Raw genomic sequence first — 25,285 nt, forward strand, 5'->3', positions numbered from 1 at the left:
ATAGCAATTAAAATAAATACAATTATATCTGCTTTATTTCAGCCATTGATCACCCTGCTTTCCAAGATATCCGCATGAGCAGTCAAAAAAACTATATTGCTTGACCAACAAAAATTACCATCACAAATCACACACTGTTTCCCAAAACCAAACAAACACTATAAATACTACTGTTTCTATAAAATATTTATTGAATAATAATATTTAACAAAGAACAGCAACTGCCATCATAAAAGTTGCTAGGCAATTCAGTCAAAAGTAAAAGTGCAAAACTATTTGCTATAGAACAAATAATAATGAGACCAAAGACTGCCCGTCAGAATAACCCAAAACTTTAGATATCTCAGAGCCAGCGGCAAATTCCAGAAGATCTGCCCGAGGTGAGGCTGCTCTTGGTGGGTTCATGAGCGCTGAACGGCCGCCCACTGACACCCTGGATCTCACATCTCCAAAAATTAAGCAAATTTATTTTTGTTAATCTTTAATAACAAACCAAATATTTGAAGTCTAAACAACTACATTCTTGCCAAAAAAAATTCTTATAACTACATTCTGTGACACATACACACACAAAAAGCATCATTTATAAAAAAAAAAAAAAGTGTGTGGACTTGGACATACGAAATGACACTTTCTTTAAGAAATACTGCATGTGGAAAGCTACAAACAGTCAAATGAAGTTCTGATATCACTAGAGTATGGCAATCCTCTCAGCAAATCAAATTTGAGAACCAGATAGATCTGTTATGTAAAAATACATACTCTTGGTGTCTTCATTTTTATGAATTGTAGAAGACACATAAGCTTCTTTCACATTTACAACTCTGTGTTTGTTTTGTAAAAATAGTCAATTTTCACATTGTTCTGAACAAAAACAGTAGAAGGGCTTAATAACAATGAAAATCAGTTATCTGTATGCAAATTATTTTACTGCCACTAGGTGGGGCTTTTGAAACAGCAGAAATAAAGCAGTTTTCCCCAGTAACGACTGTACACAAAGCATCGCTGCACTCATAAATGCTGCTTAATCATGTTTTATCGGAAAGATAAATTGAAAACGCCATTGAAGCTTTTCTGAAGACAGTTGGTTCCCTTCAGAGACAAATTCATATAAAAACACCCGCACCGTGTTTAGATTGTGAAACCTGCAGCCAGTGTTGGGTGTAATGCGTTAAGGTAATTAAATTAATTATCCACTGAAAAGGTAATGGATAACTGCTCATTTTTAGATAATTTAATAACCGTTACATATAAAGTACTTGCATTACATACAGTCAATTTCAACAGTTCTAAAATCAATATTGAATTTTAAATCAAAATTTGCTGTCTAAAGATAAAATTAAATTCAGCATCTTTAACCCTCTGCGCACGAGCACGTTCACTTTTTCCTGATTCAAAGAGAAACCTTAAATACTCAGATACAGATAAGATTATATCTAATCTAAAAAGGGCCTACTTTTATTTGTGTACACTGACAATAACAACAAAACATTGTTGCACTTTCTGCCATCTAGGTCTCTGTGAGCAACTTTCTATACGTCACAAACTCCACGAATATTTCACACACAGACATTAGAAAAATGAGAAATAATCGAAAATGAATGTTCTCTGATAATTTATAATTTAAGATAATTTATGTAATCTATTCTTACCTACATTAAAGTGTTATTTTTTACATAAACCTGCACAGATTTTACAAGTTGGGCTTTTCTTGAACATCTTGCTAAACTGAAATTTATCATTTAACTTTTCTTACGCTTTTTAGTTATTCAGATTAAATTTAAATTTATGCATTTAGCAGACGCTTTTATCCAAAGCGACTTACAGTGCATTCATGCTATCAATTTTTACCTACCATGTGTTCCCGGGGAATCGAACCCCCAACCTTGCGCTAGCTTGCTTGCTAACGCAATGCTCTACCAGTTGAGCTACAGTTGTTATTCAGAGTATTTCTACTTGTTAGAAGAAGGTTACATTTTTTTAATAAAAATGTTTAAGTAATGCAGTTTTTTTAAAACTAAAAGGCTAAACTATTCTGTTTGACTCAAATTGAAAGAAAAAAAAAGTTTTATTTTATAAGGTTCATAGGGATTTTAAGATTGTAGCCTTAATAATTACGTTACTTATTGATTAAAGGTGCTGTAGGGAACTTTTGTAAAAAAAATATTTTTTACATATTTATTAAACCTGTCATTATGTCCTGACAGTAGAATATGAGACAGATAATCTGTGAAAAAAAATCAATCTCCTCTGGCTCCTCCCAGTGGTCCTATTGCCATTTGCAGAAACTCCATCGCTCCCGGTAAGAAACAACCAATCAGAGCTTGCGGTCCGTAACTTTGTTTGTGTTCAAAATGTAGGAAAATGTATATAATACGCGAGTACACCATGAATCCATTTTCCAAACCGTGTTTTTGGCTTGTCCTGAATGACTAGGGTGCACCTATAATAAGTGTTTATATTCAGACTATTTTACATTGCTTCGGGGATACCGCGGCGGAGTAACCCAGTACCTTTGTGATTCTTCATAGACATAAACAGAGAGAAGTAGTTCCGGCTACAATGTTCTTCCGCAAAACGCAAGCAGTTCTGTTTATTAACCGCTAGAGCGTCAAAAGTTCCCTACCGCAGCTTTAACTAAGTTACTTTTAGGACAAGAGTAATTAATAAAAGTTATTTAAATACAATATTGATGATGTAATTACTTTTTGAAAGTAACTTACCCAACAATGCATGCAGTTCATATTTATTCAATGAAATCACAGCAATTTTTGTCTTTCTGTCCCCAAATTTAAGAACTTTTGAAATAATAGTTAAGATTTTTCTTATACCATGTAAGGTATTTAAGACTTTTATGGCCTTAAATTCAACCACTAAAGATGTCCCGTCGTGCAGGGTGGTGATACATTTTATTAGCCCAAGTGGAAAACACAATTAGCCTTTTGATTTTGCAAGCCCTGCATATCATGCTAAAGATTTTTTCTTGGGGCCTGGTCAGGTTAGAAGTTCAGACTTTCCCATTTCAAATGGTGGTTCAATCTCTGTTGGACCACATGAGACAGACTTGAAACGTTTAAACTGACAAGGCCTAAAATCTCATGCAAATGATTCAGTGAACAGACACCTGTTTGGCTCTTCAGGGAACAGTTATTTAGTGGTAAGTGACATTTATTACCAAAATGCTTGCAGCAAAAAACCCTTAAGTGCACAGGGAGTTTGTTTGTTTAATTTTGTGAATAACAGATGGCAATAGCTTCTGCGCTCTTACCTCCCAGTCTAGGTAATCACCAACATCCTCAAAGTTGGTGAGCAGAGACACTGAGCAGAAGAGGCGCGGCAGCTCGTCCCTCGTCATGGGGGGAAAACGACTGTCTTTAAGGGCACTGTGAAGAGGACATGAAGGCAAGATTTACAATTAAAAAAAGTCTACTAGGGTAGACGGCCAATCGCAGTGAATAAGTACTTATGCGCATGAATTCCTACACCAATTCATTTTGGGATCAGTCATAATGACTATTTGCCTAACAATCTAGTGAAGCTGACTGGTGAGTCTATCTAGATTTAGTGGCACAAAAACTGGCAGACACAGGAGAGGACGTGACAATGTCTCAAAAAGAAACTTCATAAGAAAAATCTGTCACCAAGGAAAGATCAACAGTAAGAGGAGGAATAAGAAGGTGGATTTTCTTTGGCAACTTCTCTGTCAGTAACAATAATAGAGTTTCTGTAGTGTCGGTACGGTTTCAATTCAGTTCCCAAGAGCTGTGATACTGACAGGAGACTGCTTTCAAAAGCTCACACCAATGCATTTCTTGGTAAAAAAAAAAAATTGTCACCTTGCAAGGTATTAATGAAATGGCTGTTAAATGTATGATTTTCTTACCTTAAAAAAAAAAAAACTAGAAAACAATATTAGTGAATGGAATCTAGTTTCAAGCTCCAAAAGGTTTATTCAAAAACGGCAACACATAACATATAATAGTTTATTACTGAACACTTTTTTCTTTTTTTGAAATCTCAGATTTGATAGTCAATTAAGAAATTTCACGGAAATATACATTTTTATTTCGTAACTTTACAGCAAAATAACTATTGTGGTATAAACTATATTATTCATATAATGATATAATTCGTATAATTACTATCTCACCCTGAAAGCACAGATGTGACAGATGTCAGTCAGCTCCTGATCTTTGCAAAGAAAGATCATAGAGATTTTTGATATTCTGATATTTTGAAGCTGTTAAACTTGGCTTCATTACATGGCACCACAAAGGGAGAGGATATTTTCAAAGCGGTTAAGAATATGGTATGAGAATATGGGGCTTTGCTAAACTGTCTGTTGTTATTAATGGAGCACCTGTAATGCAAGGAACAAAATCTGGATTTGTTGGGCTTCTTCAGAAGAGTGGTGTTAACTGTCCAGTTCTGCACTGCATAATATATCAGGTTAGTAGACTTATTTTATTTACTTAAAATCTGCGAAAGTAGTTTCTCAACAATGAAGCACATCGAATCAAAAGAGAAACAGGCTGACAGATGACACTCTCTTTCAGCTACTGCAAGTTGGGTGTACACATTTTGAGACTGACATTGAATCCATTGTGCACTAACAGGAGAGGCCACAAGTTTCTCATTGAGATGTCTATTTGTTAATGCTAGGAGACATATGGCATTAGCTTGTGGACTCGTTATAATATTAAGTTCTGATTGGCCAATCGATGTCATTTAGTTTGTACATTCTTACTATTTTAGAGAATATCAATATTTAGGGTGCTTTCGCACCTGGCACATTTTTCCCCTTAGCTTGGTTAGTTTGGGCATATGTGAACACGCCAATTGCGCTTGGATCCAGGCCAAAACATGGCTGAGGTGGTCTTGGCTCGATTGAAAACGAACTCTGGAGTGGTTCAGTTGTAGTGAGAAAGCAATCCGATCTAACAAACAAGGCTATATCACAATGTATTATGGGTAATTACATAAGTTCCATGAAAAGCATTAGCTTAGTTGTTTTGCTAATACCTTAAAATGAACCTGTGAATGTGGGTTAGCATGTCTTCTGCATTCAAAATCAAAGAAAATTTTTCATTTTATAATGCCATCTTATTGCCCTTCTTCCTAGTAGGTTATCCAGGTGCATCCTGGACTCCTGCTCAAAATAAATAAATAAATATAACGACAGCTATTAAAAAAAAAAAAAAAAAAAGCTAAAAAACACAATAAGTCTATGAAGCTGTTCCATCCTGATGTATGATATCAGCCATCACAGCTAAGTGGAATCCCAGAAAATAAACAGTGGAACTTTTACCAATGAGAGAACCATTTACTTGTGCGTGACTTGTATTAACAAATGTGTTTAATTTAGAAACTTTTCCGTGTGACAGCGAACATTGTAATCATTTTAATCCCTTGGAACACAGCAATCAATCTACAAGCATGAAAGAAACCCTTAATTTTCATGTTTTACACACAATATTATTAATCTAAAAGGCACTTCTGCACTTTATTCTGGACAATTTCATGTGAGCTTTTTTGGCCCATTTTTCATGTGCGGATCTTATTTTTTTATTTTATTTTTTATCTTTGAGCTATTTTTGGATCTACACACTGCCAGAAGTTCATGTAGTTATTCAATTCCATCTGGCACTATGCTTCTCCAGTCTCTTCATTTGTATTATCTTTGGCGTTGCAGTCCCACCCTTGGATTTGGTCTTTGACATTATGAAATCATGGGCCTTACTGATATCCAGGCACACACCCATTTTTTTACACCCTGATTTACCAACCTCTACAGATGAGGACTACACTAATAAATAGAAAATTCTATACATGAGATTCGACTACAGCTACACGGTACAACCCTGAGCAAATATGTGAGCGCAAAGAGAATTCCTAGAGGTTTGCATATCCAGAATTATCGACTTTAGTTCGTAATGAGGAGGAAATCTAAATTCTCAACAACGCTTCTTTGGAGGTAATAGTTTTGATAATTGAATACACTCAACAAGAACGGTTTAAAATTAAACAGGAAATCACTGATCTTAAAGGAGTAATGTGAAGTCTTAATTTTGTGTTGGGGGTGTACTAGAACATGCTTTCATGCTTTTTTTATTTTTCATATAGTTCACATAATTAAAATACCTTTCTCCCCAGTCTGGCACAAATGGCTGATTAAATTTCAGGTTTGATGAAGGCCCACCTTCCATAAAACGAAATGTGTTGTGATTGGTTAGCTGTCCCAGTGCGATATGATTGGTGAACAGCTTAGACTGTGTTTCAGTAATCCCCCGCCCCTTACCAAAACAGAAAGTTAAGTCTGTTCTGATATAGTTAAGGATGGCGTCAATATTGCCATATCAATATGAGTCTGATTCAGACCTCTGAATATATTGAACAAGAGAATCGCGCAGTACCTTTGCACACACGGATATGGATGGACCTGGCGAAAACTTGACGCTACAGCAGCTCTTCTTATTTTTCTCTGATGCACTAACTCTGCAGCAGAACTTCATCGTTGTTGTCTTGTCTGATGCACTCAACCAAGCATTCTAACCACGACCTCGCCCCTCCTCCACCCTCCAACCATTTAAATTTCCATAGGCGGGAATAATTTTGATGATATTCTAATGGAACAAAACCCGGAAAAACAGCGTTGCCCAAATGATCCACTTGCTCTATTCTTTATCTATTCTTTCCTTTTTTTTTTTTTTATTATATCATCTAAAAACCCTTGCTACATGTACTGTTTAAGCTAACTGAGACTTGTTATAACACTTATATATCATTGCTCTTTTGTTGTTTTTGATTGCTTCCACTGTCCTCATTTGTAAATCACTTTGGATAAAAGCGTCTGCTAAATGACTAAATGTAAATGTAATGTAAATGTAATGTAAATGTGTGTTAAATTATGTTACAAAAATTGATATGCAAGTACTAGTGTTTACCGAAAATAAAGAATAATCAAAATAAAATGTCACATTCCATGTGGTTTGTGCAATTCATACTTATCCAAGTCACATTTGTGACTCACAAATTTCAGATTTGGGCCACCTTTTCTTTGTTTGATCAGCCCAGGTATAAACACTACGGTGATTTTAAAATAAAGGGTTCAACAATAAGGACTGTCTAATGGCCCGGGACCACAATATAAGACGCTCGGGAAAGTTGACGAATTTGTCATTGGGACTTTGTCAGTTCATTGCTACGAAAGGTTATCATTTACACATGAATTAAAGCCTTGCTAAATTACAAATTCAAGCGATTTTAAAGCATTCAAGCAAGATGAGAATGACTACTCCATTCAGTACTCAATTAGAGCACATTGAGAGATGTGTCTTAAAGTGCGAACACTGAATTGAGTTTTTTCTGAGCCTTCTTGTGCTTGAATGGACAAATACATACAAAAGTATGCCAAAATATCCGTCTTGGCAATTATCTTTGTAGCTTTAACAATGATTCATCAGATTCAAAGGCCATTTTTTCCTTTATTTCAACCGATCTCTTCCGGGCTTGCATACAAACTGCATGCAATAATTTTCAAAAATGTGTGGAAATAAAGTCTGTAAACAGCCTTTAACAGAGGCCAGAGAAGCTGAAGATGGACGTAAAGATGAAGAACACTGAAGCAGGCAATGCAAACTCACTGTTCACAATGCGCAAAATATTGGAAGAAAATTCTGAATATTGTATTGTTGGATTATCTGAATGCATCTCTGTGGGGGAGTGACTGTTTTCAGAAAAGTTCATGTGACGTTTTCTTTTCATTTTGCCTCTGTATAATGTATCTAAAGTAGTATTAACAAGCTTTGTTTACAGCGGTAACCAAGGAAACCTTGTACCACTGCTGTTCCATTAGTGCCACCTGCTGTCAGAGAGTGAATTTGCATCTCATTCAGCTTATCGGTTGTTTTCCTAAAGCAGAATTTAATTTGTATCTTTCTTGTTTATATTCAGTTCTGCTATTGTTTGTAATTGGTAATTTGTTCTTATTTACTGACTTTTCACTTGTCTTTAATAATATTTGAGCTATATTTGATAGGCTAGTAGTTTTTGCAGTAGTATCGAAATTAGAACTGAGAATCTTAAAATTGAATCTAAAATGTTATTAGAAAGCTAAGAAGCTTATTTATGAGAACAAACTTGATAGTGAGAACAGGAACCTTTTTTTTTTTTGTGGCAGGGCCTGTAAAAAATATATGCAGGGCAAGTAAAAATTTGCCAGTAGGAAAAATCCTTAGCGTTGAGCCCTGAAAGATATTTAAGAAAAGAAATTGAGGTTCAACCAATGGAGTGAGTTTGGTGTGGGACAATGAGTTAACTAAATGATAGAAAGGGAGCTGGAATCCCCCAAAAATAAATGAGCAAACCTGAATATGTTATTTCATGATATGAATGGAGACACATTACAGAGAAAAAAGCAGAATTTCAAAGACAGATGTGGCATACCTGGTAAGGGTGTACTCCCTGAGTCCTGAGTGCAGGTTCATGGCAGAAAATGTACCTATACAACCCCTTAACCGCTTGTCCCGGCCGATTTTCCAAGTGACAAACAGTGGGCTGTTGGAAAAGAAAAGAACACCGATCACAATGCAGTTGAAATAAACATATAAATCAAGGTGTGAAAGCAAAAATATCCCCAAGTAGGCTTTTGGGTTTTTGTTTTTATTTATTAGCTATTATATAAGTACTATCACACAAGCAAGAGTGCAGTTTTCCTGAATATCAGTGTGCAAGTGCAATCGCAAATGTGATAAATGTCATACATTTTAGACACATTGTCTTTTTTTTTTTTGTCAACAAAAATATTTCCAAACAAAGGCGAAGCAGAACATTTGTGCATCTAATGGCAGCAATGCTGTTTTTTTCCAAAGCAAATCTGTTTTTGGACAAATCGAGTGAACCAATGATTCAACCCAAAAAAACAAAAACAAAAAAACACAGGCCTACTTATTGCATTCTTGTAGAAATTACAAATTCATAGTTTGGCCATGATTTAACTAAAATGAGGGAACAAATTCTTTATTTATGGCTACATTATCCTCCATTTTTCCCCAACATCACGTCCAGGTCTCTGCACAAACAAACTTGACTGCCTTAACTTGTCTAACAAGCTCAAACTATGAATGCTACAAGAGATAAAGACTAAAAAACAAATGAGACAAGATATTTCAGATATAAGATATAACCGCTTCTGTGCACATTTTGTGTGACCATTATAGGTCAACAAATTATTTGATCAGACTGAAAAAGAAATTGGCTAACAATGCTTTCTGTAACAATGAGAGACCAGCGTGCAAACAGAATTCAAATTTATGTTTCTGTTCGGCATAAATCCAAATGTTTACATGGTCACTAGGGGTGGGAGAAAAAAATTGATTCTCCGATGCATGGCAATTCTCTCTTCAACAATTCTGAATAGATTCTGAATCTGAACATTTCAGAATCGATTCTGAGCTTGTTTTTTTCCCCGCATATGGCAAGTGTGCACGCTAAAGATGCGGATGGCTTCAATGCACAGAATTTGCGCTGTGAGATACGTGCACATTTCTTGACAGTCTGTGCTTCCACCCGCCGTGTTTTACTTTAGATATGCTTTCATTCATGTCATTTGGAATGCAGTTCTATTAGATGCACGAAACTCGCACACTGACAGATTTTCACATGCGCTTTGTGTTTGTTGTCCTGATGTTGTCTGCTGCGGTTAAATGCACTTGCATTTTCAAATACTTTTATATGAAATTGATGTACAAACAGTCAATTATGTTTTCAGAGCAGGAAAAAATATCTGATATCGAAATAGATCTGTGCATTAGAGCAAATGCAGCCTGTTAAAGTGGCCACTTTCTATGATCTCATCAGTAATAAACGGCAATAATGCTGAGGAAAAAAGATAATCTAAGATGTAAAGTTGTAAAGATTATTTGCGGAGCAGAAGAATTAATTGGGGAAAAAATATAGATCAAGAATTGTTTTGGAATTGGATTGTGACTCCCAGAATCGAAATAGAATCGAATCGTGAGACCCATAGATTCCCACCCCTAATGGTCACAGTGTAACATCTGGCTGCTAACCAATTATTTTGGAGGCTTTGTACTTCACTGATGTCCTAAGTAGTGGTCGACCAATAAATCGCCAATATATCACCACCAGTCCAGTTAAAATATCTATGCATTCATGCATGGTAACCAAGTTTTAATTCTAATTACTAAAGTTCTATCATTAAATAATACTTGATTATCATATTATAATGCTTCACGGACTGAGGTTATGAGTGTACTTTGAGATATTTTCAGATATTCAGTATATCAGGCTGGCGAGTAAACTAAAAAAAATCTACTAGCCGATGGCGATTCAATTGCCAAGGTGTACATAGAGTGTTGACACACATCTTCTTCAGGCAATATTTTTATGTTAAAGCATTATGTTTGTTTTCTTCTCTCTTGCTCTGGAAAGAAATCTAAAGTTTAGGTGCTGGATTCTTCTCTAAACACATACAGAATCCAATGGTTACAATCCTAGCAGTCTTAGTAAGACTTCCAATCTCACCTTTAACATTAAAATGGAGTTAATGAGAACGAGGATTAACAATATAGGGCCTGAGGTCACGGTCAATAATTAACTGCTCCCATGATAGAAAACTTAGGCCACTGTTTAAAGTTGAGTATCAGTTGATCATGGTGGAAATTTAAACTAAGCCCTTTGGCCAGGAACCAACTGGCAACGGTCTTTTAATGTGCTGGAAAAATATGAGCATGTTTACATAGACACAAATATGCTGATAAATACCTAAATGTTATTTTTACCCATTTAACATTTAAAACAAAAAAAAGAAACCACTTGAAATCTCAGAAAAAACTAAGAATAGCAGCATGTGTCCTTGAACATGATTCATTTGGATGGAAAGAGTGGAGCCTATTGTTGCATAAATGCAATCTCGTTATAGGGGTGCAACATAATGACAAAAAATAAATCTCGATATGCATACACCAGAAACCATCAACTTACTGTACAATTTCATTCATACAGTGAACCTTTCGCTGTTTGTTAACAGTGTACTACAATTATTTATTTGTAAATGCCAACCTTTGTGAAAGTCTGGAAAACTGGAAAGACATTTGGTTGAAAATACAGCAATGTCATGGAGAAACTGAGCTAAACAGGCACATGGCCATACAAATTATGATATAACACTCCTGCATGTTGCAAAAACACAACACACCCTCTGTGTACATTAAATCAATTAGCACTATCCATTACACACACATAACCCAGAATATTCCAACTGGCCAGGTTCTCAACTCTGGAAAATCCACAGAAGGACAAAAGAAATATAACTCCTACTGAAATCCTATCACCACTTCCTCAGTCTTTGAAAGACCTTTTAGTTCTTTACAACCCTACATTAAAGTGCCTTAAAGCTAGTGTGCAAGCTCCAAACAAATTAAGTAATTTTTTTTGTAACCTTTTAAAAATGCTATTTACTTAAATGTCCGTTTGCAAAATGCTTCTCTGACCATGCTTCCTAGCAGCCCCCACTTCCCCAGAATAACAACCTCTAGTGGCAGGAGGTGAAACTTCCAAAACTATAAGAGGGGTAACTGTCACAATGATATGCGGGTGTATCATCGATCCACCCCAAGCCAGAGATAACACTGAATGACAAGTTTTTTCAGTTTACTTAATTGGTGTTAAACTAACAGAATACATAAGCCTTTCCTTTTATGTCTGAGTTGTAATAAATTCCACGGTGTTCTTGTCAATTTACGTTTGAAATGAATTGCACTTCATGAGGCATTAATGTTGAAGAAAGTCATATAAAATCCTTTAGGTTCAAGGTGAAAGTTAGCATCTTTATGGTTACTGCAAGAATGATAAATGAATGTTTGATGTCAGGTAGCAATAAAATACTTTAAGGGCCAGCATTTCTCTCCTGTTGTGACAGTATCCCCTGGGTTGGACACATTTACACATTTCAGGTAAGGTAATCCTGATTATGACAGCCCATATCATTATAAAATGTTATACCAGCAAGTGAAAATATACTACATTTGAGTCTGTCACTTAATATTGAGAATAAAACAAGGGAAATCAACAAATGGTGCATTTGAAATGTTTTCAATGACATGTTAGATGTTGTTTAGATCACACATGTACACTTGTTTCTGTGAAGGCCTCAATACAGCTCATAATTGCAGTTCCTTCATCTTTCCACAAAGGAACCTTCTCAACACTGAACTCTCATCCCGGAATCTTTTTTTTTTTTGGTTGAATTAAACCTGTGTTCAGTGTGTAATTTTTTTTTTAATTTATGTATGAAGTGATATTAACCCCATGACTTCAAATTCACTTTTTCTTTTGAATATTGTGAAGGCCTCAAATTCTGTCCATTTTTGCTTTTGGTCTTCATAAACAATAGTTTTTACACAAATAAACACAGTGTAACTCTAAACTCAGATTCATCACATCATCATAGAGGATCCTGAAGATGCAGCATTTCACTGGAACTTGGTATTCATTACTATTTTTAGTTTTCTGTTTTACATCTTTACATTTAATCATGTTCAACTCTCATTTATTAATGTATTCAGCTAATAACTGATAAAGCACTGTAATTTTCGAGGGTCAGCTAAAAAAAAAATACAAGTATCTTATTGAAACTACATGCTGTTTTGTGTGTATGCAAAATCCTAATAGAGGCTACAAGATATTATAAAAGATGTGTGGTTAATATACCAATAATGAAAATAAACTTATCAAATCAAATTAACTATTACCTAAACCCTAAATCGTACAGCCCTAAAAGCGCGACTCTTCAGAAGACTTGGATTAAACTGCCCCATTCCAATGAGTTATATTACTCTTTATGAACGTTAATGAACATCACAGTTTGGGGTGAACAGACTTTCAATAGTGGGACAGAAATCTTTTTATTTTATAAAAGTTAAAAGTGATTATTACGGTTTGTGATAATGGTGGAGTGATTGGAGATGAGCGACACCTGCTCGACCCACCGGTCTCGAGTCACACGGTTTAATATTGATAATTTCATCGGACACTATTTTTTTTTTTTATGGATTAGCTTTTCTTTAAACTTCTCTTGGACTGATGCAGTGCAACACCTGCTGAGTGGCATCAAACAGCTTGAAAGATCAAAGACAATTTATTTTTTTATTTTTTTAAACCTCAGACTGGACTCTTATGAAAGAAGAAAGTCATATACACCTAGGATGACTTCAAGGTGAGTAATTTATGGGCTAATTTTCATTTTTGGGTGAACTAACCCTTTAAAATGATGTGACGATGCAAGAACATGGCTAAGAACCTGGACGTAAGATTTAAATGGGGAAAAAGCAGTTGAGTCAACTTAAAATATTAAAGCAACCAGCAGCAAAGGTTTTTTTTTTTTTTTTTTTTGAGTTTACTGAACAGGAATACAAAAGTTGGGCCAAATCAATTTTTCAAAGTTTGACTGGTAGTTCACTCAACTTAAACCAGTAGTTTTACTTTCATATGATTTGGCACAACTTTATCCTTTATCTTCTCAAGTTGAATAAAGGTCCTTTGAACCTGATGTTCACTTGTAGCAATTTTATTTATCATTTTGGTAACACTTTAGTTAAGGAACCAATTCTCACTATTAACATTTTAGTACTTATAAAGCACATATCAATACCTTATTCTGCATGATCATATTTCAGACCCCTTAATCCTACCCCATACCTAAACTTAACTACCTAACTAAATATTAATAAGCAGCAAATTAGGAGTCAACACACCAATAAAAATAAAACTCCATAAAATGTTCCCTGTACGAATTTATTATTAAATTATATAATTATTAGCAGAATATTTTGGGCTATATCATCAGACATGCTTTAAATGGAGTCACATTTCTACTTATGAACTATTGCAATTGTGTGTGTGTCATAATTAGATATATCAGCATAATCAGATGTATCTTGATATAGATATATCTCTGATATAATTTATAATTTCACCTGCTTGTGAATTATATCACACTTTGAACGTCACATTGTGTACAATGAATATTGTAGGCTCGTCTATCAAACATGAATTTTTTTCATAATTTGCAAAACATTGCTAAATTAATACATTTAAAGTTACCTACTTGTTCTCACTAGTGCAAAAACAAATAAATAATAATTTAAAAAAAAATTAAGCAAAGAACATGACTAGTCCATAAATGGCCAACACCACTGTGTTAACAAAACAGCGTTCTATGCGTGTATGCATTGCCTAATTATCTGCATTTATGTGCACAGTACACATAGGGGCAGTGTTACTATAATCAGAGGAAGGAACTGCAGTGAAGACATTAATTCATTGCCTCTTCGACGAGCCTTGACTAACCGGATAAGATAAAGAACAATCTTAAAACCCAGCACTCGATCTGTGGCTTGAGTAAATCGCTTTGTTTCATCACACGAATACATAATCATTTATAACACATTGAGAACGCTTACCTGAAAGAGTCCCAGATGACAAAGAGTCGATGTTTAGCGAGCGACAAAATAGCAGAGTATTAAACCATTGTAGACTTAACACTTAACATGCGAGTTAAATATTCTTTCGTGTCCTGATACCATTGTATCATTGTACCTTCGCATTGGTACAACTTGCGCAACGTTGGACTGCAGATTGAACGAACAGTACTTTGAGAGGTTTCCAACGAAATAACTGGGGGAAAAGTAAACAACTCTTGGGCTTTGTTAGCTTACTAGCTCACTAAAGCTAACCATAGGCAGCAGCTTCAAATTGAATCAAAATGAAATAACACTCGGTGTTTTCTGTAAAAATCTAACTAAATAGGAAAAGATAGATAACTAAGAGCTAATAAATTGTAAAAGGAAAATATTCGGCGAATGAGAATCGTGTTTGAAGGCTAGCGTTGGTTAGCATGTTAGCTTGCAGAGAAGCTTAAAGAAGAGGAGGCTAACACCCATTTAATCTCTTTCAGAGAGAAAAAAAATGCTCAATTAACGAGCGCATTAAAGACAGATTAATTTAACTCTCAGTCTTCGAAACTAACGTTACACATCTAAAAAAAAACACATATTAGATTGATTTATCAAATATGTAACGTTCTGATTCCAGTAATTTTGACGATTAATTAACAATTAAATCATTACACTTACTAGTATTTATTAATTATATTAATATTAGAAACGTGAGTTTGGAAACATGACAGTATGTTTTTTGTTGTTGTTGTTTGTTTGTTTTTTAGAGAGGGCTTGGATTAACAAGTAAACTATTAATTAACGTTACTTTATTAGGTGTTTACGGACAAAAAAAAACACAAAATAATTATCATGACAATAGTGCAGCAAGGGCATCATCAAAACTTTCCCCAAGAACACCAAGTCTTTAAACGTAGCGTACTGGTTCGAGCACAGAGAACAGGAAAAATACCGTCTGTTATTGTAGCAAAGCAGGTCAAAATAGCTAGCCATCTTGCTAGTGTTACTTACTAGGGGTCGTTTGTAAACCTGGGTGTTCGAGGAGGCTGGTATCCGTAGAGATGGCAATAAAGTACGTCGAAGCAAAAGCAACACATCTCCGCCGAAACGACCATTTTCCTGGCTCCGGAGCCGGGGCTGAGAGTCGGGGAGAGGCCGGTGGAGTTGTATCCTCCTGGGTTTGGGGACAGAGCATTGGTGTTGTTGCTACTACTAACCCCCGGACCCCCCAGGCCGTTCACCCGAGTCACGTTCCCGGCCACAACACTCGACGACGACCCGATCCCCAATTCCGATCCACAATGTCCGGTCCCGGCTACTCCGCTCCCCGCCCCGCCGGGACCCCCCGCACCGGGGGATCCCGACAACTTCTGCTTCTTCACCCCGCAGCACCCGGCCGCCATCTTCGAACAATCTGCACCGACACACCGCTTCCGACCCATCACCGTCACCGCGGGAAGGGCGGACCGAGACGCAGACCACGCGTAGAAATCCCACTGCGTCAGCACGTACGACGGACAGTGCTCCACCTTCCCTTCCTTTGACAGACGTAATAACCGAGCGGAGCGTACGTTATATCTCACCGAGAGAGACTGCAATGTCACCAAATAATTTTCCTTCGAAAAGACGTAGCGTACGCTGCAGTCTTACGTAATGTTCTTAGGCAGACAGGCAGCCGCGAGCCTCCGCTAATTAAACGCTTCGACAGAGCCAATGTATATTTGTTAGAGTAACAGCCCCTCCTTGCACTGTGCACTGTGCCAACTGCAGCGATGCACGCAGGACTCTGTCAAAGCATGTACGCGTCCATCCATACATGAAATGCCAGTCAAGCTAGACAAATGTGTGGCCCGGTCAGGTCTCGCTCTGAGGCAGTAAGGATCTCGAGTACGCAGGACCCATGAACATTAGCCGACCCGAGAAGCGTTCAGTCGATGCGGTTCATGCCAGCCACGGCTCCACGCTTCACACCGGCCCTCGGGACCCCGTTAGCCGCACGACCCCCTTCACTGCACGCCCGCCGTGGAAACTGAACCCAAAAGTTTTCCTTCGACGGATCGGAGCGCTGTCAGCTGATTATTCGGGTACATTTTCAGCACGGCCTCCGTCAGAAGTGGTTCCTCCGGTCTCGCGGAGTGTTCCGCGCACAGCTGCTAACATTAGCTCGGTTGCGGTGGAGAAAATATCCTATGCGTTCATCTGAAGCACTCGGACTAGTATTCTCTACTTTCACGCCGGAGTACAGAGCCCAGGACGTAGTTTACGACAGATTCCTGCGTGTCATACGCATTTCTCCCTATTCACCAACTACGTTATCACGGCGCAGAGCGAGGGACACTGATATCCCGCACTTGTTATTCGCCAAGACGCATAAATCCATTCATTGTCTTGTCATCCTTCGACCTAATGGAGAGAGAACGGAGCCGTTAGAGAGCAACATGACCCAGCATCCAGCCCGTTTTTTTATTTATTTCCAAACTCGCCAGGAAAGCCGTCTGCCCTGTCTAATGCACACACCCACGGTTCACAGGCAATGGAAAACCATGAAATATATTAGGGAATTAAAAAATGATTTTAACTCCAGACATGATCGAATAAAATAATGGAATTTAATACCCCATCAAAATGTCTTTATTGTTTCCAGAACATTTATAAGACCAGCCAGAAAATATAAATATGAAAATCAGAAACAAACACAACAGGGTTTCAGCAGGCTTTATTTGTTTATATATATATATATATATATATATATATATATATATATATATATATATATATATATATATATATATATATATATATTACTGCTATTTAATAACTATAAAATTTTTAGTCACTTTATTTAAGTGGCCTGTTAATTATTCTATTATTATTATTTATGTAAATGTGGAAAAGTACATTATGTAAAATACATTTCCTAAATTTCCACACACAAAAAAAGTTAATATGTAATTTGTAGCAGCAAAAGAATAAAAAAAAAGAAAAGAAAATGTATGCAAAAAATTGTCCTCACTCTTTATTATGTTATGTATATTATTAGTGTCAATGAATAAGGAAAGATCTCTAGGTTCACATTGATAGTCTATAGATTTTAATTTATAAGTAAATGCATTATTAGTGCTAGAGCAAAAATAAAATAAAAATAAAGTTGAGAGAATATTTTATTTTTAATATTATGTATGACGTAACATTATTTTTGTTTTATGAAAGCAGGAAAATACATACATATGGCAACCCAAACTACAGGCTACTACCATAATGAAACTGAACTATCTGACATTTGAAAATGCTGACAACAAAGTTAGCATAGAGAGTTAAAGCACTGAGAAAGCATCAGTCATTGGTGAGTGTTGCATAGATTGAGTTGCATGTAAAATCAGAGACCACAGACAGCCAGGAATTGGTACAGTATCCAACAGAAACTCATGACCTTTATTTTCTCTTTAATAGTATATTAAGTAAAATAAAATACATTCAAAAATTAAGGGGAAAAAAAGAAATGTAAAAAAGTAAACAGGCTACTGGATGGGGATGGGGGGGGGGGGGGTAATATTAAACATATTTTTTTTTAAGTAGTTGTGTCTTTCACTAAATGAGGTCAATATTTATCTAAATATTCCTAATACTTATTCCCAAAATTTGTAAATAAATGAAACATCATTACATGTAACTGTTTTTTTTTTAAGTTTAGATTTTTCAAGGTATTTCTGCGTTTCTGTAATGTACAATTTATAACATAGTTACACATAATGCATTATCATATTAAATATGAACAATCATAACGAATAGCCATGAAGTTATGAATATGAATTAATTAGAATATTTCAAAACGAAAGATCTGTCGGTAGGTTAATAAAGGCTGTGTTTAGAATGTTTGGAAGAGGAAGAGCTGGCCTCCATGTAAAGGTGACGTACTGTAGACAGTACACACACACACACACACACACACACACACACACACACACACACACACACACACACACACATATATATATATATATATATATATATATATATATATATATATATATATATATATATATATACATATATATATATATATATATCAATTAAAATATATTATTAATACTTAATGCATTAAGTTAAAACGTTTGAGCAAAAATATTTACAAGCTAATGCATGAGTTGGTGCCATCTGGTGGGAAAAAAATCTATAATGTCATTGTTTAACCACTAGAAGGCTGTGCATCCTTTATAGATGTGTGCAGCGCTAACGGTTTTTGAGATGATCATTTCCAGATATTATTATTCATTATTAAGCTGTGTATTAGGATATATTCGGGTAAACTGCCATCTTAGCCGTGTTATGTCGGATAAATTGAATTTAAAATTGGGAAAAAAACAGCACTTCATCCTTCCAAAACAATATACATTCATCATACATTTAATTCAGAATACTAAAATATCTTATCAAAATGTTTTGGTAAATGGACAAGAGCAAAAAAAAAAAAAGACACAGTTTCAACAGAATCATCACAAAAGGAGCAACTGGAGAAAATACTGGAGGAATTTTTTGTTCATCTAATAGTTTGCAGGGTATTACTTGTAAATTATTTTGTAGGAAATCTCTGCTAATTTGTTAGGTAAGGAAAAAAACATGTGGAAGCATCCATTATTATTATTATTATTATTATTATTATTATTATATTTTTCACAGAATTAAGCCTGCATTGCTCCAGTAAGCATCATCAGATAACATATCCTGCTGCAATAATGAGCAGACTACTCTATTATTATTTTTGCAGGGAATAGCAAAGCACAAAAGAAGCATATGCCCTGATGATCAGTCTATTTGAATTTTTGGGTGAACTATCCCTTGTATCATTCCAAGCATTTGGAAAAAAGTGTTAAATGCATTTTGATCATCGGTTGTGGATAATGTGTTTACAGTTTTTAAAAATTACCTGAAAATTATGACATAATAATTAATTAAAAAAATAAATAAATAAAGGAATAAAATGTAAACAACAAAAACAAGTGGCTGTATGCCAATGAGTACAAAAGAGTATTTGATGTGGCCAAATGTGTTCTTACTGTAATTTTCCCTGTAGAATAGAGAAGATAGGGGAGGCAAAATTCTGACTGACAAATAAACAAAAGTTGGCTGTGGTCAGTTTGGTTTGGGCAAGAAATAATATTCACCTTATAGACACCGGGCAACACATCTTGGACAATGACAATTTTTTCAGCGGTGTGGAAGCATAAGCTCGCAGACTATTGCATGCATACAGAAAAGGCGCGTGACGAAAACAAAATGCAGAGTTAAGCAATTTGATGACTGGGAATGTTCAGGTTTGTTTTACCCCAACATTTATTTCATTACTAATGAACTTCACCAAACGTTTATTTAGAGAGGGATGGAGCTGTGGACAAATCTACAACTTTTTTTAACTACAGTATTTAATGACATGCATGAACAACTACAAAGTGAAACTTTTGGTTCCACACATGATACATGAGTTATTTGAAACAAAGCAAGTGCTTGTTTTTTAAGATATGAATGCACAATGATTTGTTTTGAAAAATAGTATCATGAAATTAGTGCCAAAGTGATTGTAAAAAATTGTGACGAGTCGTGAAGAACCATTTCAGTATCAAGGTACAGGTTTGCCACTTTTGATATTGAGCCACTGTATGTTCTTTCGTCTGTGCGTTGCATTTTTTTATAGCCATTTTATTGCTTTCAAATGAGGCTTCTTTTGGATAGTTATAACATTTCGTTTCAGCAGATTTCATTTAATCTTTAAGGAAAATGGCAGATGGCAGCCTAGGTAAGAATAATATCCAATCATTTTTCACATGATGCCATTTTATTGAAAGTCCATGGGTTGGCAAGAAGCGCACAGTGGCCCAAACCCCTTAAAATAAAAAGCACTTACTAAATGTTTTACACCGTGACACTCAAACACAGCTGAAGTGTAAAGGTGACCTGTGAAGTGAAAAGTGTCAATTAGAGACACACACCTGCATGTGAAAATGAGAATCTCCAAAAAAAAAAAAAAGTTTTTCGAGATATTTGATAAAGCTAAAGTACAGAGTTTCAATCAGGGCAATTAATGGAAAAATGCCTGCAATTATGGCATATAAACTTAACTCAGCAGGAATAATGGGCCATTGTCAACCTGTTCAAACCGGAAGTCACTAAACCTGAAAGTGGGTCAAACCTCTTGTTCAACCACAAACATTATGCAGAAAAAAAAAAGCTTAAGTTGTTTGTCATGAAAGACACATTAACTGTACTAATTAGTGCAACTGCCGATCAGACGATTTGCAGCTCACTGGTATGTATGGTATATTTAAAGTCATCCGAAATCATGTTTTAATTTTGTATTTTAAATATGAATGTGAAGTTTTATAAAGTCTTTATACAACTCATTTATTCACAATGGAAAAAATAATGAAAGAGAAGAAAAATCAACACGAAACTTCATTAATTGACTTACTCGCTCTTTGCAGATAAATTCAAACATGGAGTTGACAGGTGAGTGTGTTCGGATGTTAATCTCTGCGGGTTAGTTTATATGACTACAGCCAAAGCAAGATATCACCCCTTGTGAAAAACAAGTGCACTTCAGCATACTTTCAAAAAGTATGCCTACATAACCTACTTTAAAAGAATAATTGCGAACTTAATTTAGTTTATTGAGTAAAAAAAAAAAAAAAAGTTCTTGCATTAAAATATGCATTAGTGTATTAAAGAGCTGTAAGTGTGAACATAGAAGTTGTAATCTGCAGATATGAAACCTGTGAAAGTCGAATGTAAATGTTGTGTAGCAAGGATACACAATAGATCTCAGTGTGTAATAACTTGTTTAACTGGTTGATACAGTCTGTTTATGCTCCACTAGTGGACACTGCAATGGTTCCTTGTCCAGATCCATATCGCCCTCTTCAGCTGGAGTCCTTGACCTGGGTCAGATAAGACTGGATATGTTTATTATTCATTAAAGAAAAAAGTGAATTCAGATCATTTATCTGGATATTGACATTAATTGTGCAATTATTGAAGCACTGATCAAAGTTAGCACTTTCCAGTGAATACATTGTTTGGTGATAAACTTAGCATCTTTTAATCGACACCAGCATCTGCTGATCAGTGGATCAACCCAAAATGAAAATTTGCTGTTAATTTGCTGACCATCAGGCCATCCAAGAAGTCAAATCATTCCTTTGAACTAATTTTATTTAGTGAGTTCACACCAAATCTAATGAAACTCTTGTCTAGCAGCACAGATTTGAAAAGTGCAATGTGTTGTGTTCTGTACTTTTGATTTCTGTACCCAGTATTTTAAAGAATTTCAAACGCAACGAAAATACAGGTATCAGTACTCAGTATCGACAAGCAGGCTACCAAAAATGAAAGTATCGGTATCGGATTCATTCAGAAAAACATAGTATTGGTGCATCCCTACTAAGAATATTATTTAACACATGTTATTCAATATTTTATTGTTGACACAATATTTTGTTTACTTCAATGTAAATTAAAAAATATAGTATAAATACTGTACTTTTTGTATTCTGATAAATGTAATAATTTTTGTACTTATGAGAAACGTTTGCATCAAACACTGTTATATGTACTTTTCTCTAACAAATGCAGTTATTTTCTGTTATTTTTATGCTTATTTTAGATTGATCAATTGTTTGTCTACAAAGAACCTCATCCGGATGAATGTTTTGATGAAGGTTTGTTCAGATCAGCATTTCATGATTTCATGGATGAGATATAGCCGGATCACAAACACACACACACACACACACACACACAGGTCAAATATACAAATCAAACTGATGCCAAAACTTGGCATGACGCTGATTTGAACATCATTGGCATACATTTACAGTACATTAAACCAAATTCAGTGTGGTCTTAACTCAGTTTTCACCCAATTACCAAGATATGGCCATCCAAACTGAATTTAAAAGGATGCTAAAGCATCGTCATCAATGACCGATATTTGATGTCTAATTAAAATCAAGGTGTCTGCTGGGAAATGCCTTGTGTAGGATACAGTTAGGTCACAATGGCCATGTCTCTTTTCAAGCGTAATACTAGTAAGCCTATTTAAGTGTCTTTCTATTTCATGTACCATATTGCAATGGACAAATAATATTGTCTCTTCATTTTAATTCGACCGCAATATATGCAGTCATGTCTGACAACTTGACAGATGTTTTCTGAAGTATATATAAATAAAAATTTATTTTGGAGATCATAGATTTCTTTGGAAACCGATTAGACTGAGATTGTTTAGCCTTTATTAAACTTTATGAAACTGTAATGAATGTTATGCATTGTTAATCTCAGATAAAAAGTAAGGTACAAATCTTTTGCATACTGATGAAGTTTACCAATTTCTATGAAATTTTAATTATTCTTTGCATCTAGCCTAGTAATTATTCTGAACCATTTACAAAGATTTATATTTATGAGCATTCATATTTCATTCGCATTGATATTGCTGATCCCCAAGAAATCATTGAAGCCTTCGAAAAATCTGCAGTCAATATATCAGTTATCTGATCTCTTCTGTGAGTATTGTACTCAATATGTGAACCACAGACATCAGTTGGTAATTTAGATTAAATGTAAATGAAGACAAAAAATATATCTAAGGATATAAAGCACATGCATATTTATTAATATTATTAGGGTTAGCGTTACCTCTGTAAACATTTACCACTGTAAAATTGATTTATTTGTAGTTCACAGTGATGGAAACTGATAGAAAATAGATTTCTTACCATGTGGTTCCCTCTAGTGGGCAACTTTAGCACAAAGTGTTGTGGTCCCTCCGCCGTTTTGAGTATGCTCTTCTTAAACCACTTGACTGATTCTCACAAAATTTTGCCTACATCATCTCTAGACACAAATTATAAAAAACTATCAAAATAATTTGAATTAGTCAAACCATTTAGAAGATATAAGCCAATCAATTTTATAGCACCATGCACTTATTAAACTATACATTCTAAACCATTTAATGAATCAAAATTATTTTGATGACTTTTTGTCAAAAGGGTCTCTAGGTGATACATACAAAAATTGGCATTAATTGGATAAATGGTCTAGGAGGAGTTCAAAAAAGTAGATTTTTAAAACATTTAGAATAATTTTATGTTTGACTCAGAGAATCAGAAGAAAAAAATATTTTGATTGTAGCTGTATTTTTGTGGAGATATGAGCAAAAACATAAAAGTACTTATGATAGGTATGTGTGTGTGCAGCTGAGTAATGGGGGAGATTGGGGACCATGCTGCTAAATTTGGCTTACGGTTTTGGCTGGCTAGACCTTTTTAGTGCAAAAAAGACTAATAATAAATATAGCTGCAAGAACGCACATCACACCTCCGTTGCTTGGCACCATTACAAATAAGAAAATGAGTACAAATTCAATAGAGTTCCAGTACCTTTGGTGCTTGGACTTCTAAATAAAGCAAAATCAAAGGAGCAACAATCTTATCTCTTTTTTTATTTCTTACAGTCTGCTGTGGAATAAAGCCGGACAACAGATATAAGGTCAAGGATAATGTCGGGAATGTTCTTTTTAGTATTCTTGAGGACAGCGATTATTGTAGCAGGCATTTCTATCAAGGACGTTCCTTCATAATGAATGTTATTAATGAATCTAATAAAGAGGTCATCAGACTGGTGCACCCGTTTGTTTGCGGCAGCTTCAATCATGAGGTATGAACGTTATCCTTCTATCGATTAGCCCTTGAGTATGTTGTACAGTATATAATATGCTGTGTGTATATATATTTTAGCTGGAGGTTCAGTCCCCACCAGGCTTTACCATCGGACATGTTCGACAAAACTGGCATGTTTGCCTGCCTCAGTTCACAGTTGAGAATAAACGAGGTGAAGCAGTCGCTAAGATCGCAGGACCATTTTTACCTCTTACCTGCTGCGTGGATCAGAACTTTGAGGTGATGCACGAGTTTCACTTTTCAATTTGACTTTCAATGACCAAATAACTTGGCCAAAGTCGTTTTCTATTTTTTACCTTTTAACATGACCTTCACACAAACCTTTTAGTATTTTTGGATTAGAATTTTAACACTGTGCTTATCAGGCCACTTTCCTTGTTTCCTGACGCACTTTGATTGTATAGGTTTAGATTTAGGTGATTTCAGGTTGTGTTACACTTCTGGGGAAATCTGATGCCTACAGCGAAGATCACGCGCACACACATACATAGGCCTGTTTTTATACTAAAATATGACAGTATATGAGGACTACCTGTGCTTGAATACTTACTGTGTTATAGTTACCCGTCTTACACTGTGACCACAGCTGGTGTCTTTGAACGCGGCAGCGACAGACGAACCATTTGGCGAGATCATCAAACCCTTCTCATGCAGTGTAATAAACACAGGTGCAGATTTTGTGCTGAGGTTTCCAAGCGACCTGGATGTCCAAATGAAAGCTACACTGTTGGGGGCCTGCATACTTATTGTAAATATTTTTTTAAAACCTTCAGTTTTGTAATTTAAGACTTTTTAAATATATTATTTATTAATTATAACTCAAATCCATTTTCAGGACTTCATGCATTATGATAAGCCAAAACAACAGATACTATGTCTACTGAAGTATTTATCCCCTTTGGCGGTTTTCACTCTGTTTACGCTCAAGTAAACATGCATGAAAGAAACAACAAGGTAAATTTATAATAATCACATTCTTTATTAATAAAGAAGAAGAAAGCACAGGAGACTGCAGGAGAAGTACAACACGAACCACACTAAATACTACAAGAACGGACAAAGACTATTGAAATC

General features: G+C 35.4%; 2 protein-coding genes across 3 annotated transcripts in view; one reads left to right on the top strand and one right to left on the bottom strand.

Annotated features, from left to right (window-relative positions):
- Nucleotides 1-16,904, bottom strand: part of LOC127941280 (nuclear protein AMMECR1) — a 29,818-nt gene extending 12,914 nt beyond the window's left edge. The window contains exons 1-3 of one of the 2 annotated variants that reach the window (XR_008148973.1): nucleotides 15,489-16,904; nucleotides 8,446-8,556; nucleotides 3,269-3,383 (exon numbers count right to left, since the gene is read on the bottom strand). Coding sequence is in view for 1 of the 2 variants with exons in the window: in XM_052536198.1 (XP_052392158.1) it covers nucleotides 3,269-3,383; nucleotides 8,446-8,556; nucleotides 15,489-15,919 (657 nt within the window). In the remaining variant the exon portion in view is untranslated. The remainder of the gene's footprint in view (nucleotides 1-3,268; nucleotides 3,384-8,445; nucleotides 8,557-15,488) is intronic. The other variant, XM_052536198.1, reaches the window with a different exon arrangement.
- Nucleotides 16,905-20,705: 3,801 nt separating this feature from the next.
- On the top strand, nucleotides 20,706-25,166 carry LOC127941308 (phospholipid scramblase 2). The gene is made up of 8 exons (XM_052536233.1): nucleotides 20,706-20,778; nucleotides 20,954-20,978; nucleotides 21,346-21,410; nucleotides 22,132-22,186; nucleotides 23,986-24,188; nucleotides 24,269-24,430; nucleotides 24,798-24,959; nucleotides 25,047-25,166. Exons 1-8 carry the CDS (start codon nucleotides 20,716-20,718, stop codon nucleotides 25,140-25,142), a joined length of 831 nt encoding a protein of 276 aa, XP_052392193.1. The 5' UTR covers nucleotides 20,706-20,715; the 3' UTR covers nucleotides 25,143-25,166.
- The last annotated feature ends 119 nt before the right edge of the window (nucleotides 25,167-25,285 follow it).

Source organism: Carassius gibelio, chromosome A21 (genome assembly GCF_023724105.1).
Source record: "Carassius gibelio isolate Cgi1373 ecotype wild population from Czech Republic chromosome A21, carGib1.2-hapl.c, whole genome shotgun sequence".
NCBI classification, from domain to species: Eukaryota; Metazoa; Chordata; class Actinopteri; order Cypriniformes; family Cyprinidae; genus Carassius; species Carassius gibelio.